This window comes from Crotalus tigris, unplaced genomic scaffold (genome assembly GCF_016545835.1).
Source record: "Crotalus tigris isolate CLP2741 ecotype Arizona unplaced genomic scaffold, ASM1654583v1 scf7180000019100.1392032, whole genome shotgun sequence".
NCBI lineage: Eukaryota > Metazoa > Chordata > Lepidosauria > Squamata > Viperidae > Crotalus > Crotalus tigris.
Window position 1 is genome coordinate 940,598 of NW_024097375.1, and position 20,029 is coordinate 960,626.

General features: G+C 39.5%; 2 protein-coding genes across 5 annotated transcripts in view; one reads left to right on the forward strand and one right to left on the reverse strand.

Moving 5' to 3' along the window:
- Window positions 1-415: 415 nt before the first annotated feature.
- On the forward strand, window positions 416-13,081 carry LOC120315400 (purpurin-like). 3 transcript variants are annotated; one of them, XR_005558675.1, is made up of 7 exons: window positions 416-569; window positions 5,173-5,293; window positions 7,404-7,540; window positions 9,025-9,137; window positions 10,476-10,688; window positions 11,512-11,978; window positions 12,034-13,081. XR_005558675.1 is itself a non-coding variant. In XM_039359682.1 (6 exons), the coding sequence occupies exons 1-6, from the start codon at window positions 538-540 to the stop codon at window positions 11,520-11,522; spliced, it is 627 nt and encodes a 208-aa protein (XP_039215616.1). In that variant the 5' UTR covers window positions 416-537; the 3' UTR covers window positions 11,523-13,081. The 3 variants fall into 3 exon arrangements, 2 of the variants coding, with proteins under 2 accessions (XP_039215616.1, XP_039215617.1); XM_039359682.1 differs by having other exon boundaries at window positions 11,512-13,081; XM_039359683.1 differs by lacking the exon at window positions 416-569 and adding an exon at window positions 5,065-5,087 and having other exon boundaries at window positions 11,512-13,081.
- The window catches only part of IDUA (alpha-L-iduronidase), a 61,256-nt gene continuing 52,973 nt past the window's right edge, over window positions 11,747-20,029 (reverse strand). Inside the window, exons 13-15 of one of the 2 annotated variants that reach the window (XR_005558674.1) lie at window positions 18,037-18,137; window positions 12,259-16,862; window positions 11,747-12,122 (exon numbers count right to left, since the gene is read on the reverse strand). Coding sequence is in view for 1 of the 2 variants with exons in the window: in XM_039359677.1 (XP_039215611.1) it covers window positions 16,765-16,862; window positions 18,037-18,137 (199 nt within the window). In the remaining variant the exon portion in view is untranslated. Of the gene's footprint in view, window positions 16,863-18,036; window positions 18,138-20,029 lie in introns of both variants that reach the window. The other variant, XM_039359677.1, reaches the window with a different exon arrangement.

The following is a 20,029-nucleotide window of genomic DNA, read 5'->3' on the forward strand; positions in this document are numbered from 1 at the left end:
AGAGAAGAAAAAGAAGAAAAATGTAGAAAATAGAAACTATAATGAAGAGAAAGACAACACTCTCTTGGTTGATTAGTCCTCGGCTAGTAAGATATGTGTGAGCAAAGAGCTTTTGTGTTGCTTTTGGCAAGAATGGAGTAAAACGGTATAAAGATCTCACTAGTCTTAAATATTTTGCAAAAGCTAAGTGGACATGGGCTTAGCTTAAAAAAAGTATGTTCAACCTAACGCAGATCTTGTGGTGCAGTTTTAACTGTCTCTATGTTTCACAAGGCTGAAACAACAAAGGTGTTTTGGTTCTAGAAGTTTTGGGGTTGGAATGGTTTCTCCTGTTATGTAAAAGATGAATGGATTGATAATTGAAGATGGACAGTCCAGTACAAAGATTACAGATGATGTTTTTTACATAATGGATAATCCACAGTTAAGCATCTTATTCAGATTCAAATAGCCAATTAGGGTCTTTTCAAGCTTCTTTATTTAAAGGCAAGAACAAGGGGAGTCGCCTATAGCCCAACAAAGCAAGAATTATTCGCAATGAATTCCAGAAGCTCCAACAAGGTATCAAGGTAGGTTTTTTTCAGTGAGTTTGTTTAGAAAGTCTGTTTTCTTTCGCTTATTTGCTTATTTAAAAGAAATGCTATGTTCCTTGTTAGCAGATATTAAGTAAGATACAATACAATCTTAAAGAGTTATCTATTTATTGTCTTCATGAGATGAGACAGAGATCAGATAGCTGGATTCTGTGGATAAATGCCTAAAAGACATTTGTTCTCTGTTTCATGGGTTAAGCCTAGAACAGGGATAGGCAACATCTGGGTTGCTCTCTCATAAGTGATTCTCACAGGGTTCCCTTAAGCTAGATAAGGCACTCATAACTTCTCTCGGATTGCCTGTGGCCCTTTTTCAATGGTTTATGGAAAATAAGAACAGTGCTGTAGGTAAGTTTACCCCTTGCTTGGCCTTGTTCTCTGAGCAAAGTCTGGTTTCTGGCTCCCCTGGTTCCAAAGACTAAATGTGTATGTTTTCTTGTATTTTGTGATGTTGTCCTTTAACAATTCGAACAGCCTGCCCTGCTAGTTCACACTGTCTGGAGATTCAAATGATAAAGACATTTTCCCCCCAGATTTTAGTTCTTTGACAACTGAAACTTTACAGAAAGCAAAATGTAAAGTCTCTGTTGAGTTGTTGCCAAAACTATAACATGTAATCCTCATTCTTCAGATATTGCCATCAGCAGCTATAACTCCCAGCAGAATTTCTATCTCTCCAGTCTTGCAAATATCTAAAACTGCAAAATGGTATGAATCCCTTTAACAGTCCAGACCAATATTTCTCAACTTTAAGAGGTCTGGACTTCAACTCCCAGCATTCTGTAACCAGCATACTAGCTGGAGAATTCTGGGAGTTTAAGCCCATACAATTTAAAGTTGCCAGGATTGAGTAACACTGGTCTAGAAAGTCCATTCAGCAATAGTCAAACTGATGATATCACAGATGGCAGCTTCTTACCTAACAATTTAGTAACAATAGAGAATAACTCCTACCTGACCTTAGGTAACTTCACTTCTACAATGTGGCTAAGGAACTCACATGGATGTGTTCGTAAAATCATCATAAGTTGAGCTCATCTCAGAGTTCTTCCTGCTGCACACAGAGCTCCAGACTTTGTCTGCAATATTTATCAGCTTAGAATGAACTGATTTAAGCCAGCAAGATCTTTCCTAACAAGGTCTGGCATCTCTGTTATCTGAAGAATAGCTAAAAACGTTCATGGGCTACCTATGCTCTAGGCCAGGGGTAGGCAACCTTGGCTCTTTTATGACTCGTGGACTGGCTGGCTCAGGAATTCTGGGAGTTGAAGTCCACGAGTCATAAAAGAGCCAAGGTTGCTCCAGTGAGCATTGCTACGGTAGTTCCTGATCTAGATTCAGAAGTATGCAAAGTCCCAGTAGTAGTTTGGGAAATGCAGTGCTGATAGTTCGGCAAGATGACACATTTGATCAGGTGATCTCTCTCCATCGGTTTGAAATGGTGTGGCCAGGGGTTCAACAGGTCTTTTAAGAAACAGGCCATTCCTCACTTTTTTGTTTTAACTCTTGAGACACTGAATATTGATTAAGGATGAATTTTAAAATCTTGGAGTTGTCTTTGGAACGAATAGTCTTAGAATAAGACTGCAAAGGTATCGGAAACAACCATCTTGAGAAAAGGAACATGGAAGCGTGTGTAAATTAATCAGATCACAAGAGGACCAGAGCCATTTGCAATAGAAAGCCCAAGAGATAAATGACATCTGTGATCATAAGCAGATATTAAGTGGGGAGATAATAACCTGCTGTCTTTTGCATTCAAACAATTCTCTCTGCTGGTGTTTCAGCAACCATCAGTCTCAACAATTGCAATTCTGGGATGGTAGACGGTGGCAGGCCTCTTTAGGAAAGAGTTACATTAGAAAAAGTCTTAATGGATACAGAAGAAAGAATAAGATTTGAATAAAATTATTCAATGGAGTAGCTGTAGGACCTGTCTGTGAGAGAGGGTGGACAATGGCAAAAGGATTTACTCTACCAGTGCACATTTAATGCATGCATGGAAAGTTTGGGGGTAAATGGTCCAGGTGAAGCATTCCACCACAAGGGGGAAATAATGAATGTTAGAGGAATGTTTAAGACAACCTATGATACAGAGTCTCACGTTTCTTTGTTCTCTCATTATAGCCCTAAAAGGAGCCCTCAATCATTTTCATCGTAGTTCTTGCAATCTAGCTGAGCTAAATAACCAGAAGAACATACCGCCTACCCCCTGAAAGTTGCTGCCAAGTTAGAATGTTGAAAGTGGCCCACGGGGGACATTATTACATACATGGAGAATTATTAATGATTAATCATATTAATTGAGCTAATATGGTTTTGGTTTAATTACACTCTAATTTCTCTTTAGATCATATTAAATGAAATCTAGCATTTGTCCTCACAGCCAGAATTTGGTGATGACTTTGCCTTTTTGGGGGGGGGGGTGTGGGTGGGAAGATTGTGGTTATTATCATCATGCGCCTTTAAAAGTCAAGGGCAACTTTTCCAAAAATGTTTTGAAAATGTGAGCTAGAGAGATTGGAGGAAGGGACAGCAGCAGGCACGATGTACAAAAGCAGAGCCTGGGATGGAGTCAAGAGAGGAATCAGCCTGAGTCCTTACCATTCCCACAAGGGTCTAAACCAATGGTCTCAACCTGTGGGTCGGGACCCCATTTGGGGTCGAACAACCATTTCATGGGGGTCGCCAAACAACGCAGTCGGCCATTATTTCCCCCTTTTCCTTAGCTGTGCTACTCCCTTTTATTCTATTGGCTTTTGAAAGCCAATAGAATAGACTCTCTTGAATAGAGTCTAATTCTATTGGCTTTCAAAAGCCAATAGGAATTGTCCAGGCTGTCTCTGCCCTGCTGAGCCTGCCAAAAGTCCCATTCTGCAAACAGTGCTGCACCAGTTGAGTAGTCCTCGACTTACGACCGGTTGGGGGTCGCGGCATTAAAAATGTTGAGAACCACTGGTCTAAGCTGAACCCCTCTTGAATTCCACTAATTCTTATCTAGTGCTAATTAACCATTAGTTGACTCCATTCTTGTGCATACAATAGACCTGAGCAATAAATCAGCTTAACTGAAACTCAACATGTGCTCATGATTCTTTGTGCCTGAAACAGGCCCAGCTTCCTGCACGACATGAATATGAGATCTCTAAGGGCAGATGCTGCTTTCCACAGCATTTTTTTCTTCCTATTGTTTTTAAAAATTATAGTGTTCAGAGGGAGTCACCTAGACATATATACTATTAAGTATGCTTTTCCCGCCTTTGCTTATCCTTTATTACAAGCTTAAAAAGAAGCCTAGCATCTAACTGCAAAAGATCTAAAGGTCTAAAATTATGTAATTGTTATCACAGCCAAAAACTGATGTAGCACATTTCCACAATTTGATTTAAGGAAAAAAGAATACTACTCCATTTTTCTCCATGAAAGGAAACAAATGTTTCCTTACCTTCCTCAGCTATAGCTCACTGATACAGTTTAGGAGAGGCAGGGTCTGCCACCCATAATCATTTATCACTTTGCAGATATTTCATAATAGATATAAACAAGTCAGAGTTTGGTTCAGTAAAATCTAGGACAATTCTGCACATCGTGTTTCCACTGCTGTGGCTTTTTTGAGTCCATGATGATGTTGCATGCTAAGATGCTGAAGGCCTGGTTTTCCAGTGTAAATGCTGAATTCTACAAAATTTGGGAGCAAACCATTCCCACTGGCAGTTATTTCAACTTCTTAGCTCTTTCCACACCACATACAGCAGTGTTTCTCACTCCCACAACTTTAAGATGTGTGGGCTTCAACTCTCAGATTTCCCCAGCTAACATGGCTGGCTGGGGAATTCTGGGAGTTGAAGTCCACATATCTTAATGTTGCTGAGGTTGATAAACACTACCAAAGAGATTCAGCTGTAGTAGTAACACACCTTCTTGTTCTCATCCGAACATTTGTCACTTTTTAAAAATTGTGAACAGAGAGATAGTCCTTTGACAACTCTCCTGAGTTTTATCAACTGAGATTTTTTTTTTTTTTACAAAATACCAAATAAGCAAACAAAAGTGTGGTGGGGTGGCATACAGGGTGCTTTTTTAAATGTTCTCCCATTGGTCAGCTGGAAGATTCATTAACTGGATCATATGGGGAATCGCAGTATTTTGAGGTTGGCTGAGGTAAGAACAATTGTGGTTCAGGGTGGAACTGTTCCTAAGGAACTATGGCATTTATCAGAAGAGTGTTATGGAAGCTATTTCACCTCTTTTTCTAAAAAAAACTTCAAAAAAAAGTATGATGCTACGTGAAGTTAGGAATTAGTCATCTAATTATTTGACTTTTGAGTGGGCTGCTAAGTGTTCATCTTGTTCTGTGTCTTGACCTCAGATTCAACTCCAGTTTATCCACTTGTGACAGTATCTTGCAGAGGTTACCTGTAGGAATTACACCCTGACTTTGAACTCAAAGCAAGGGAAGAATCTTTGTAGTTAAGTACTAGTAGATGAATGCAGGTAACCAAGTAAATAAAAACAAGACATTACAGTGGATATAGCTGTTCTTTTTTTTAAATCTGGGCTGAATTGTGTTGCTTTACAGAATGAAATACAATCACTACACCATCCTGATGACCCTGATCTTCATGATTAATGATTGCATGGGGCAGACTTCATGTGTGGTAGACTCATTCTCTGTGAAGGAAGACTTTGACCCCAAACGGGTAATTATGAACCCTTTCTAATATCAAGAGTAAAGAGCATGTGGTTTGAATTAAGGTCATTAGTTGAAGTCTGCATATCTTCATGCACATGAACTGGACTTGGTTTATAAAATGTGTCATTCTTACCAGAGAGTCAGGGTTTACTGACTTACTGTGCTCCTGGGAACCTACTTGCAAATCAGTCTTATTCCCCTTTGTTTCGTCTTAGGAGATACATATACTGTACATTATATGGTGTGGGGCGGGGGAATGGTTTGCTGTATCTGTTTCATGCCTCTGCTGTAGCTAACTTAGGAAGGAGAGTGATCACCAAGGCACATAAAACAACCTAAATCTCCTCCAAATCTAACTCTACTCTTGCTGATTTCATAGGAGTCAGGTCCATATTGGTTTTTATGACAATAATATGAGAGCAGTATCACATTACTTTCTCTTGATTGGTTGTGTTGTTTTTTTGAAAACTTTTAGTTCTTCCATTCCATTCTGTTCCGTTCTGTTCCGTTCCATTCCATTCCATTCCTTCATGATTTTTTGCTGCCTAGAGGCAACACTGGGTGGCTTACAAACATTAAAAGTCAGTAAAACATTACACAATAAGTAACTATAATAATTTACAATTGAACGTTGGGGAGGAAGGGAGCGTGAGGCACCTGGGGAGAGGTGAGGTTTTCTCTTAAACCATCAACCACCTCCAGTGTAATGCACTCCTGTTGGGGCCCCAGGCCATCTGGCAGAGCCAGGTCTTCAGGCCCTTACAGAAGGGTGAATATGGATCTCACTTGGGTGGAGGGGAGTACAATGTTCCAAAGGGCAGGAGCCAGGGTCAAAAAGGTTCTTCTCCTGGATCCATCAGTCAAAATTCCTTGACTGATGAGGTCCACAGCATACACTTTCTGCAGGCCAGTCCTATTGGGGTGAGATGGTTCCTTGGTTAGCTGGACCCAGATGAACTTCCTAGTCTATTCCACACTCTTTATATTTCTTGGTGGTTCTTATTCAAGTTCTTAGTATGCCTGATCAATTTAGTTTCCTAGCTTCCAACTCTGAGGCTCTTCCAGGCAGAACCAAAGAGGTAGAGGGGGGGTTGGGGCCACTGAATTCAAAACACTGGGACAGTGTGTCTCATGTAGATAAATGGCAGATTGGTATCTGTATCTGTCCAGTTCTTGCTGAATTATACTCTCAGCAGCCCCAACCCATATGCCAATAGTGAGGGATGATGGGAGAAATAATTCAATACATCTATAAGGGCACAAATTTCCCAATACAGCCTCTGCTGGATGACCTCCCATGAGAAAAACAAGAACTGTATTCCTCCAACAGTTTGGTTCCATTATTAACTGGCCCTTTACCTCAAAGATTTTCTTAATTGTACAACTGAATGTGTCATCTTGCAAATAGCTACCTAATATTGCCCTCACAAACAACAGTGAAAATGACCACTTTTTTACTGCAAGAAATAGATTATTAATTGATTCTTCTGTTTGAATAGCTTTCAGTAACTCAAGGCAGCAAACAAACCTAATATCCTTTCTCCTCCTATTGTCTCCACAACAACAATTCTGGGAGGTGAGTTGGGCTGAGAGAGAATGGCTAGCTCAAAGTCACCCAGCTGGTTTGTATGCTGAGGTGGGAGTGGAATTCAGTCTCCTGGTCTCTAGCCTGACACCTTAATCACTAGACCAGGAATAGACCTTGGCTCTTTTATGACTCGTGGACTTCAACTCCCAGAATTCCTGAGTTAGCAAGGCTCGGATTGGAAACCTCTCCCTTTCTCCTCAGCATGGCTGGCTCAGGAATTCTGGGAGTTGAAGTCCACGAGTCATAAAAGAGCCAAAGTTGCCTACCCCTCACTAGACCAAACATCCAACTATTTAGACAGATTCAGGAGATGGTATTACCGGTAGGTTTCACTGTATCCAAAATTAGACAATTGTTTAATATCTGTGTTTAAATTAAGGACGTATAGGCAATCGGTTTGCAAGAGTACCTCCATCTCTCCATCAGATCCAATTAATACTTTAGCTTGTAATCATGTCTTGTGTAGTGTTCATCATGAAGATGCACTCACTGTCCTTGTATTCTTACATATTTATTTTTTGTATTTTAGTATGCAGGTAAATGGTACGCATTGGCCAAGAAAGACCCAGAAGGTTTGTTTCTACAGGATAATATCTCAGCTGAATACACTATTGAGGAGGACGGGACTATGACTGCATCTTCCAAAGGCAGAATGAAGCTTTTTGGGTAAGTCGCAGCTGCATATGGCTCACTAGTGTTTCTGTGTATCATTGGGCACTTGTTCGTTTTATACAGAATTACGTTTTTGTGATCAAGATGCCCAGCGACTATGATGTGGAAGTCACGAAGTGGAAGCCCTGACTCATATAACCATGTTTCGTTGAATGAAACAGAATTTGCTGAGTTTGCACAAATGTAGCCCATGACTCACAAATCACAATGACCGGTTTTGCCCAGCATGATAGGGCCAAGCCAAACAACCTATGTTATTATTTATTTATTTACTGGATTCCTATCCTGCATTTATTATTTTTATAAATAACTCAAGGTGACAAATAGGCCTGGTACTCCTTCCGTTTTCTCTGTTTCCCACAATAACCTGTGAGGGGTGGAGAAAGAGTGACTGGCCCAAAGACATCCAGGAGGCTTTCACGCCTCGGGGGGGGGGGGGAAATAGGTCTCCTGTTTTCTTCCTGGTGCCTTAACCACATGATACGTGAATTCAGGCATTGTGAAGACTGCAAATAAGTAAAATGAGGTTTTCAAGATGATTTGGTTAGTGAAGTCTTCAAACTGCAGAGTTAACCATCAACAATGTTGGGAATTGTAATCCAAAGGTTATAGAGGGCACCAACTTGCCTTTGCTGAATATTACACTGTATGTTTAGATCGCCTAGCAGTGATTAGTACAGGGGTCTTCAAACTTGGCCCTTTTATGACTTGTGGACTTCAACTCCCAGAATTCCTCAGCCAGCGTGCCTGGCTGAGGAATTCTGGGAGTTGAAGTCCACAAGTCATAAAAGGGCCAAGTTTGAAGACCCATGGATTAGTATGTGTCATTTCAGTCCATTTAGTGACCATACAGTTTTAAAACGGCACTGAAAAAAGTGACTTATGAACCATTTTTCACACTTATGATTGTTGCAACATCCCCATGGTTCTGTGATCAAAATCAAGATACCTGGCATATTTATGACAGTTCCAGTGTCCTGGGGGTCATGTGATCATCTTTTGCAACCTTCTGGCAAGCAAAGTCAATAGGGAAGACAGATTCATCTAACATCTGTGTTACTAATTTAACAAGTGCACTGATTCATTTCAGTGCTTCCTGAATGTACACAATATAACAAACCAGAACATCACAGAGCGACCTAGGTTTGTGCATCGTACCAAGTCACAAAAATGCCAACCAAGTTTAAAAGGTGCAACATGTAGCACTTTTGTGCAAATGCGGACCGGAGGTTTGTTGTACATGTCGCGTGAACAAAAAGGAGGAACTATTGCACTTGGCATGGCTTTGAGCTAGCATCTTAATAAATCAGTGTTTTTCAAGCTCAGCAAGTTTAAGATGTGTGGACTTCAACTCCCAGAATTCGCCAGTCAATATGGATTTATTGTTATAAACAGGATGTAAGCACAATATATTCCAGAGCAAAAGAACAAAACATTAGTTACATATAATTTTTTTTAAAAATTCATTTCTGTTTCAGATTCTGGATGATCTGTGCTGATATGGCTGCTCAATATTCGGTGCCTGATCCCACCACACCAGCCAAGATGTTCATGAATTATCAAGGACTGGCAAGCTATTTGTCAAGTGGAGGTCAGTTTTTTTTTCAGTTTTATATATAACAAAGAGTTAAGGGGGGGGAGATGTCTTCCTCCCATATTTGGGCCGACAGGGTGTATTAAAAAAAAACACTCAAGACATACAAACACACACACACATTAAAACTTTTAAAAGTGAAGTTAGAAACTAGTACAAACTGGTATAAAGTAAGGAAGAAAAAGGAGAAATCAAAGAGAAAGCTAACAGTGAAAGAAAGAAAGTGAAAGAAAAATAGAAAAGAAAAAAAGGTATCATGGAGCTGTTTCCAATTTACAGTAGTTATTAGTACAATTACAAATTTACTTCTTTCTCTGAGATTAGTTTATACCAGGGATGTCAAACTCAATTTCAATGAGGGCCGCATCAGCATTGCGGTTGCCCTCAGGGGGCCGGGTCTGTGTGGCCAGGGTGGGTGCGGCCTACTGGGTGGGCATGGATGGAGTGGGTGTGGCCTACTGGATGGGTGTGACCAGCTCTACATCGTTCGCATCAAGGGTGCTTGTGAGGCCTTGGCAGGAGTGGGACAGATCTGAGGGTCTCTGGCAGAAGGGGTGGGACCAGGGCAAGTGCCAAGGCATGGTCCACTGGAGGAGCCTCACTGTTCCTTTCAGGCCATGCAGGTGGGGGGGCTTATGGAGCTAAGACTGAATACGTTTCAGCATAGATGGCCACCACAAAATTGTACATTGGCTCCCGGCTGGCCTCCGCATTTTAAAGTTGCCAAGTTTTGGAAACCCTGCTTTTAGAGTGTATTTCAAATGGCGGGCATCATGACTTGAAAAATGTCTTAGCAACGGTGGGAAAACCTACACTGTTATATTTTCTGGAAAGAAAAGTTATGTCATCCTGTTTCTTTATCCTCTCTCCTTTGTGCTGCTTTCTACCTTTGTTAAGAATGATGAGCAACACCTTGAAGGCATTAAGATATTAATCCTTCAAATGACAAATCTGGATATTCAGTTGTTATCTTTGTCTTTTCAATGTATATGCCAGCAGCCTTCAACCTTTTGGGCACCAGGGACCGGTTCCGTGGAGTTTTTTTCCTGCGGACCGGAGGGGGCGTGGTTTCCTGTGCTGCCTGCATCCCATGGATGGGGCTTTGCTTATTTTCACAGCCCGGTTTCTGGCATGCTGCGGGCAGGTGTTGGTCCACAGGCCAGAGGTTGGGGACCCATGCCCTACACTCTCAGGAAGTACTGTATTATTTTTTTGTGTGTGAACAAAAAACAAGCAGGAAGGACATGGGGTCCATGAATTAATATTGATCCTCTTATTTCTGATACTATCAATAGTTATTGGAACTCGTTATCTACACTGGATTTTGTATTCCAGGTGATAATTACTGGGTGATTGACACTGATTATGATAACTATGCTATCACCTATGCCTGCCGCACTCTGAAGGAGGATGGGTCCTGTGATGATGGCTATGCCATCATTTTCTCCCGCAACCCTCGGGGTCTTTCCCCTGCCATTCAGAAAATTGTGCAGCAGAAGCAGGAGGAAATCTGCATGACTGGCCTGTTCCAGCCTGTGCTACAGTCAGGTATGTGGAAAGATCCTATTGCTCTATTTGACTTCGGTGGGGCAACATGAGGCATTGACCTATCAGAAGATAGAATTTGGTATTGTCTATGGAAAGGAAGAATGTGGAAAAGCTGTTTCAATCTAGGCAGTGCTAGCTTTAGCCTCAGATTCTAAGATCATGAGAATTCCCGGTGCGTGATCAATACAATTCAGGATAGTGATCTGGTTTATACATTGCACCAAACCATAATGTCAGCACTGATAATGTTACCTAGTTGGATAATGAAACGTCTAAAAGACAGCAACCAAGCTCAGAGAGCACCAAAGACCCCTCATAATATTGTTTAATTGGTTTGGCTTAGCATGTTGTGTAAACCTAGCTGAAACATTTAATAAACCATAATAGGATCTAAGAAAGAGTGGTTTAATAAATTATGGTTAAATAAACCACACCATAGCGTGATGATTCAGCCAAAGTCCCCAACAGCAAATGACAAAAATGCTTCTGCGAAGAACACATATAGAAAGGCTTCCACATTTAGTTCAACCACAGTTGTGAATTTTTAAAAAGTTTTTAAAAGCTGCCTCAGGCTAGAAATTGCAATCATTTTTTGTAGCAATGAATCCCTTAAATAAAACTGAATCTGCCTTAAAATTAAAATCTGCCAGTTAATTTTATGGCCTGACCCCAGCTGTAGTATTTACTGATTCTCCTATACATAGAAGTAAGAAATGTAAAAAATGTCTTGTGGAATTGCCAGGTATAAAATAAATAAATGTTCTCAGCAACTTTTTGTTACATTACGGGCACTAAACGGTGTTTATTTTGTTTGTCTCCACAGGGGCTTGTTAAAACAAAACTCCACCAATCCAGAGATGGAGTAAAGGCCTAATGTTGACATCTCAAACACTCTTTCAATCACAAATTCTTTGAAACATTTTTTTTTCAAAGCACATTTAAATGCTGGCTTCTGGTATTTAGATTTTTAAAAGAAAACTGACCCAGGGGTACAGCACATTACTTCTTGTATGAACTCTTAAGAACCAAAGTGATGCATCAGTTTAAAAACTAGAGGGTTTTTTTTCAATTATCTTTTAATTTACCTATATTCATCTCTGTTATGGCGCTGAATTCTTCAGCAAAAGATACAGGTCTTATGAATGTAATTTTCCTTCTGCAAACTTTATCAAAATTCTATGCCAAGTTTTCCCTGTCCTGCATTAATTTCAATTCTTGACTTTTAATATAAATACAGAAGCATCAGTTATACGCAAGATGTCAATAATCTAAATCATGGTTGTCCCAAAGGTGCTTTCTTCCAAAAGGCAACTGGACTTTTTTCGAGCAAAACAAGAAAGTCCAGTTGCCTTTTGAAAGCACCTTTGGGTTATACACAAGTTATGTATGGAAGGACAAACTATTTGAAAATTGTAGTTCACAGCATACATTGACCTAGATCAGGGGTCTTCAAACTTGGCCCTTTTATGACTTGTGGATTTCAACTCCCATAATTTTTCAGCCAGGCATGCTGGCTGAGGAATTCTGGGAGTTGAAGTCCACAAGTCATAAAAGGGCCAAGTTTGAAGACCCCTGACCTAGATATTGCAAAAGGAGACTTTCTATGGGGCCTCCACTGTTCTTTATAGTTCCATCCAAGATGGACAATCTCCAATAACCTGTTGCCAGAATCTTCTAGATCCATGTTTGATTGTCCCATGTGGAGAATTATACAATTGAGGAATCTTCTCCATAAAGATCCTGCAGGCCATCTTTCCTGCTTACTAAGGAAAGAGAACAACATGGTTTTCTCATAGGAGTGTTTTATTCAACAGATGAAGTTTTCCTGAGCTCTTGATGGTTCCTTAATCCTGGCTTCAGCTTTACTCCTTAATGCGCTAGTCTAACCATTTAACAAATTATCTGGCATCCTGGCTCATCCCAGATTTCTCAGTAGGACTCAGTGCTGGCAATTAAACTATCAGAAAATTTGCTCGCATTAGAGACATTTATTTTATAAGTTTGAGCTATGGAGGTTGTTTTTGGATGTTGATCCAAAGGGACATTGCATCCATTAACTAGCCCATGCTTAAATATCCTCAGAAGTCTATCTTCCCTATGATCATTTCCAAATTCCTGTTATTCAAAGATTAACCATTTCAGCTCCTACATATGCAGGACGTAGTTTATGGATGATGTCAAAGTGTGTCTCATTTAGATTAGGCAGTCTCTCCTTCTCTTTATTCCTTGGAACATTTTCTTCAATTCCTATTGGTATAGTGTCTTGGAAGTATGGATAAAATGGTCAAAGTGATTATCTTTATAAACTGAAATGTAATTTATAACTATGTAAGAATGAGCATTGGTATGAATAAGGATAAGAATCCATTTAAATGAATAAACCTCATTGTGAATCTTCCTTGTCAATTTTTATTGTTGCTTAGTTGCTAAGTCATATCCAAATTTCACACCTCCATGGACCATAGCGTGCCAGGCCCACCCCCTTCCTCTATTGACTTCCCAAGTCTGCCCACACTCATGCCCATTGCATGAATGACATTAGCTAACCAGTCTTATCAACAGAAATGCCTTTTTTCTCCTTCTGACTAAATTTACAACTGTAGCTTTAGGAGAGATCATTAAATAATTTTAATAGTCATAATAGTTACCCGTTTTCCTATGAATAGCTTGCATAGCACTGGTAGGCAAGATGAGAAACACACCAAATCAGCCATCTCAGAGAAGGGGAAGACTCAAGATATTCAGTTCATTGGGGTAGGTTTTCATAATGTCTAGCCTGTTGCACACTTATGGAATTGTTAATTACTTAATGACTGTCCCCTAAATTAGCAGCCCCCAAATTTTTGGCTATCAGGGACCAGTTCCACGGAGAGAGGTTTTTTTCCGTGGCCCGGAGGGGGCGTGGTTTCACATGCTGCCTGGATCCTAGAGTTTCTGGCATGCCGCAGCCCAATGCTGGCCCACACCGGGGATTGGGGACCCCTGCCCTAAATATATAAACTGTTCTCCAATGAAAAACACTGAGCTTGTACTCATACATGAGGAAGTGAAGCAGATGGGTTGGCTTATTTAACCAGTGATGATTTCAGATATATAAACTGTTTGGTTATTTTGTATTCACCAAATGAACTCCTTCTGAGGCTGCCTGAGAAGCAATGGAAAGGACCGCATTCCTATGAACAACTATTAGTGGTTGTACAGAAACCTCCACTTCCCTGTAAACACTTCCTCGATCATTTCACATTGCTTGCAATGATACTGATGTAAAATGCAAAGCAAGATTGTGTACTTGTCACTGCAGGAACAGGTTGAAACTCTGTGTATAGCAAGCATGCCTGAAGTGGAATTACCGGTAGATGTAACTTCCACATGACTAAAACGTGCCCAGGCTATGTGGATCCCTAATTATTCCCATATAGATATATATGCACAATTTTGTTTTTTTATAGAAAATATTTATTTAAGTAAAATATACATTCAGTATCAAAGCTGAACATTTGAATTCCTACAATCAAATGAAAGACCTTTTGGCCAATGAAGGCAAAGATTATAACACTAGGAATAATACTTAGACTTATATACCACTTCATGGTGTTTTACAGCACTCTCTGAGGGGTTTACAGAGTCATCACATTGCCTCCCAATAATCTGGGTCCTCATTTGACCAATCTCAGAAGGATGGAAGATGGAGTCAACTTTGAGCCGGTCAGGCTCGAACTCCTGGCAATGGGCAGAGTTAGCCTGCAATGCTGAATTCTAACCACTGCACCACCAAGGCTTATTTCTGGACATTCAAAATGTGTGTTTGGGCATGTGCAAAAAATTTAGTGCCCTTGTTTCCTCTTAACATTTTCAAAGATTTTTTAAAAATGTATTGGGCTCTGATGCTTTTAGTTCTGGTCTCTATCTTTTCTTTCCCACCATGACCCAGAAAATTGCTAACTTTTTCTCATTTGTGTGTGTGTGTGTGTGTTTTAAGAACTGGCAATCTTTACGAACATTTAGAAGTGAGTCACCTAAGAAAACCTAATAGGCTTGTAACTGAGGTGATATTTGAATTGAGAATGCCTGATTCAAACTTTTCACCTTGCTTATGTCCCAACACAGAGCTATTCATATTTTTAGCCCAGTTGAAGATTCTTAAACTATAAAGCTAACAATGCTGAGAACAATTCAAGAACATTCAAGGATGTGATCAGAAACCCAAGAGGGCAGCCATTACTGCATCAGGGATCCACAGGGTATGGTCAAAAATGTCAATTTAATGGTGATTACAGTGCAATCAAAGCTCTGCAATCTACACGCAAAAGAGGTGCTTTGATCGCATTATTGTTGCCATCATTTTGACTTTTTTTTTAAACACACCTTGTGTATTGGAATGGCATACATTTTTTTAAGAAGGCGTACTTAAATATTCTGACAGGAAATCAGAATAATGTTACCTCATCCATCTCTAAGTAAACTCTTTTTTTCAGATAAATAAATATTTATTGAAAATACACAATCCCTGTGCTGAAATTATCCTTGTTTAATAAAAGCTTCACAGGGACGTTTCTCCTTACACGAGTATTCAAGCTGGGCTATTTATCGCTTCTGCTGCCTTCCACTCTTTGGAAGGTTTCCTTCTGCTTCCTTCCCAAGGCTGCAAAAAAAGCGAGTGCGTGATGTGTTTGAATGATGCAAAGTTTGAAGAAAAGAATGAAGTGGATTGAGGCAGAAGAAGCTTCCTTATTCCAAGGCTTGAGTAGAAGGTCAAGAAAGAGATCTTCTTAACTGTTTGAAGAAGCCTTGGAAATTCAGAAACAAAGATTCCTTGAGTTGAGGTCGTATGCCAAGGAAAAACATGCTGAACAAAAGAGGTAGTATCAAGTTGAACTGCAATCCATGGGAAACTATTATAAAGATCAGTTTGCAATGCTGGCTGAAGCCATTTCAGAAGAACGTCGAGAAATCCAAACCAGAGAGCAAGCACATGTCCAGACATTAAGTAAAGTGAAACGTGAACTGAGATCCAAGATGGAGAAAGAGATTAAAGAGCTGCAGGACATGATCACACATGATGATGATGATTTGTTTTTTCAAGAACTAGAAGCTGATCGGCTGAAATCCAGACTCTTGGTGGCTTCTTTTCAGTGTAACAAGAACTATCTGTTTCTTTAAAGGCCTGGCATGCTTGTACCATATCTATGTGGCTTTTTTCAAGAAAACCAGAATCAAAAAATATAACATTAGCGGTTTAATTTCCTGCCCCAAGACCAAGATTAAGTTGATATTATGAAAATATTGCACTGATATTTTCAAAACAAGTGGTTTTAAAGACTTTGTCAGTAAAGATTAGCTTCCTTACAATCACAAAAAAAAGAAAAAAAAGAAAAGAGATCTTCTTTGAGCTGAACTGAATTATGGAAATGAGTGCTCATGTTCTCTATGAACCGACTATGACAGCGGTCCCCAACCTTTCTGGTTTTGTGGACTGGCAGTGGCGGCAGTGGGGGAGGGGAGGGGATGGTTTCATGTGCGTGTTACTTCCACAAATGCAACTTCACACTCACCTGATGCTTGCGCAGCTCAGTTCCCAACAGGCCACGGGCCGGCACCAGCCCACAGACCAGGGATTGGAGATCCCTGGATCATGATATTGTGACTGGAAATCTAAACAGTGTACACTTAAGTGTGTAGCTTTAAGAAAAGGTTAACAAATCCATCTTGTTTTCATGCAATCCAGATTCTGCAGCTTGAAATTACCATTATTTCAATTCAGGTAATAAATGGATGTTCTCGTTGCCAACTATAGCAATCTAGGGAAGAAAATAGAGTTCAGCACTGTTCTACTTTGTTATCATGATTTCATGGGTGTGATTCCAGAATAGTGCTTAAAAATGATCTGGAAAAGAAGAGTCTTTCCATATTATTGGTGGAGGAAGAATATAGAAGGCTAAACCAATGAAAAGAGAAGATTTTGGTAAGAACAACAAAACCATCCTTTTAAGGGTTATGGTTTGCCTGTAATGAAAAGCGAACTGCAACTTGCATTTTTAATTATATAACTTCTGATGAAGATTTTTTTTCCTTCTTTTTAAGATGGTTCTCTGTAAAACACAGGCACAGAAAATGGACCTGGCCGGTCCCAGTAATCCACAGCACGGACTTTGTAATAACCCACGACTGTTGTTCCTGTAAAGAAAACCCAACAAATAGAGAAATTGTGACATTTTAATTTCTTTATGAGATATTCTCAAAATATTTCTGTAAACACAATTGTGACTGATCATTCAATTTAATTCACATTAAGAATATTCAGTTATAACTGAAATTGCAAATCTTCTTATCGTGTTCCTGAAATCAATATCTATCCATTTATATTTTAAATATCATTTTCTGCATTAAAAGATAATGAAGAAAACTTGTTATCAATGGAAAATTTTGGAAACAGAATACAACTGAACAGGGCTTTTTTTTGTCATAGAACGCTCAGAACGGAGTTCCAGCACCTTTTTTGAATGGAATCTTGTAGGGTAGGCAAGGCGGGCTGTATGACATGTGTGTGTCCCGGCACCTTTTTTTATATATATACAAAAAAAGCACTGCAATTGAAGAGACTTTCAAACTGGAGTAGGGAAATATGTTGGGGCTATGTATTAATTATAGGTGGGGCTATATTTCCTCTGTAGGATCCTTTTTTTTCAAGAAGCGGGCAGGCCCCATTCATCAAAGCTCAACTATAGGATATCTGAGATTTGAAAATTGTGGATGGCAAGGACTGCAGGCTCCCCACTTTAAATTCAAGAAATTGTCCTCCAGAAGATATCCTGAAGAAATATTTAGTAATCCTCCCTTCAGTTCAAAAACCAAGTTGCAGATTTGACATAAAGCACTTACAAGAAGATACTTTTTTTTATGCATATGTTCATTGTCTTTCTTGAATTTCGCCTTTTAAAAATGTTTCCTTCCAGAAACTGCCTATGGAGGCTTCAAAACATTATGCATGGCAATGAAGGTGTCATTACAATTTCACTAAATAAGGATCAGAGGAATGCTTAGGTCAGCAAATCCTGCAACCCAATTTTGGGAAAGATCTTAAAGACACTTTTTGAAAATAAACTATTTCCCACTTATTTTCCTAATTCAGAAAAAGGCTTAAAACGAAAGCTTCCTTTCCAAAAGCAACAAATTTATACCGTATTAATGACTATAGTTTTAACATGAAATACAGTGCTAACAATAAATAACATTGTAAATAATTTTAGTAAGAATTGTAGTTTCCAACGAAATTCCAAAGGCATGCTTGAGGTTTTAAACTGAAGTTGCCTTCGCTGTACCTTTAAAAATGCAGGAAGTGTTTTTTTACCTGGGCTGTAGATTAACATTGTAAATATACTGTCCTTGACACTGATTTGGTGATACTCTTTCCCATCCACTGAAAACATCACTTCAAATTTTTTCAAACATCTGTGTGAGAACACAAATGCATATATGTCACAAGGGTTACAGGGTTATTTTTATTTTTTTCCACAGAGTAAAGGAGTTTCCAGGAAAAGAGAAGTTGGAGGTTGAAGCAATAAGAGGGGGAGAGGTGAGGAATCCAATAGCTGAGTATGTCATTGTAAGAACAGGACTCTGCATAGTACAGCACCACATTGCAAAATAATAATAATAATAACAACAACAACAACAGGAGCACCACTTGAACACCACTGGCATTGACAAATTCGCCATTAGTCAATTGCAAAAGGCAGCCTTACTAGGAACTGCTTCCATCCTGCGACGATATCTGTAATACCATCAAACATCCACATCTGCCTATCCCAGGTCCTGGGTAAGGACTCGATAGGTAGACAAAATGCCAAATCTATTCTGAACATCTGGCTGACTGTGTGATGATCAATAATAATAATAATAATAATAATAATAATAATAATAATAATAATAATAATAATACAATCTCTTTCCACCTGAGCAGAAAGGAAACCGCCCCAACAGCAGAGGAACAAAAGATCAACTCCTAATAGACAAAATGATCTTGGAAAACTGCAAGAGAAGGAAGACCAACCTGAATGTTGGCATGGATTGACTACAAAAAGGCATTTGACTCTCTGCCACATGATTGGATAATCAAGTGCCTAGAAATAACAGGAGTCAGTAGAAACATCAGAAAATTTGTGCAAAGATCGATGGCACAATGGAAGACACAGTTGCAGATCAATGGTGAGAAGCTGGGAGAGGTTAATATCAAGAGAGGGATATTTCAAGGAGATTCATTATCACCATTACTATTTGTTATTGCACTGTTTCCTCTGTCAACAATACTGAATAACTCAGGACATGGCTATCAAACATCAAAAACATCTGCCAGACTATCCCACCTCCTTTACATGGATGATCTGAAGCTGTATGGAAAAACATCATCTGAAATAGAATCGCTGCTCAACACTGTCCGTATATATAGCCAAGATATTGTAATGGAGTTTGGCTTGGACAAATGTGCCACACTTACTATCAAACAAGGAAAAATAGTGAAAACTGAAGGAATCAAGATGCCCCACGAAAATAACATTAAGAGTCTGGATGAGGAAGAGTACTACAAATACTTGGGTATCCTTCAAGCTGACAACATCAAGCACACTGAAGTCAAGAAAAAGATTAGAGGTGAATACATCAAGAGAGTGAAGAAGATCTTAAAATCCAAACTCAATGGAGGAAATACCATAAAGGCAATCAACACCTGGGCAATCCCAGTCATTAGGTACACAGCTGGAATAGTGGACTGGACTCAAGCAGAACTAAAAGCAATGGATAGGCAGACCAGAAAAATAATGACAATGAATCATGCCCTTCATCCACGCAGTGACATTGATAGACTTTATCTACCAAGGCAAATAGGTGGGCGTGGAATGCTACAAGTACATCAGATGGTTGAAGAAGAAAAAATGGCTTTGGAAGAATATCTGAAGAATAATGATGAAGATGCACTGAAATTAGTATATCAGGAAGGCTTACTAACTACTGGAGAGACCAAACTGGCCTACAAGAAAGACCAAATGAAGAACAGAATAGAGGCATGGGAAGACAAAGCACTACATGGCCAATACATGAAAAAAATAGCTGGGAAAGCAGATAATAATAAAACCTGGCAATGGCTAAGAGCAGGAAAATTGAAGAAAGAGACCGAGGGACTAATTCTGGCTGCACAAGACCAAGCCTTAAGGACAAATGCATACAAGTCAAAATTGAGAAGACAGCAACAGACAGTAAGTGCCGCCTATGCAAAGAAGCTGAAGAAACAGTGGACCACTTGGTAAGCTGTTGCAAGAAGATTGCACAAACTGATTACAAGCAGCGGC

Coding starts and splice junctions, on each gene's coding strand:
- LOC120315400 (XM_039359682.1), top strand. CDS start 538: ATGAATTCCAGAAGCTCCAACAAGGTATCAAG. Junction 5,294..7,403: donor AAGACTTTGACCCCAAACGG/GTAATTATGAAC, acceptor TTTGTATTTTAG/TATGCAGGTAAATGGTACGC. Junction 9,138..10,475: donor AAGCTATTTGTCAAGTGGAG/GTCAGTTTTTTT, acceptor TTTGTATTCCAG/GTGATAATTACTGGGTGATT.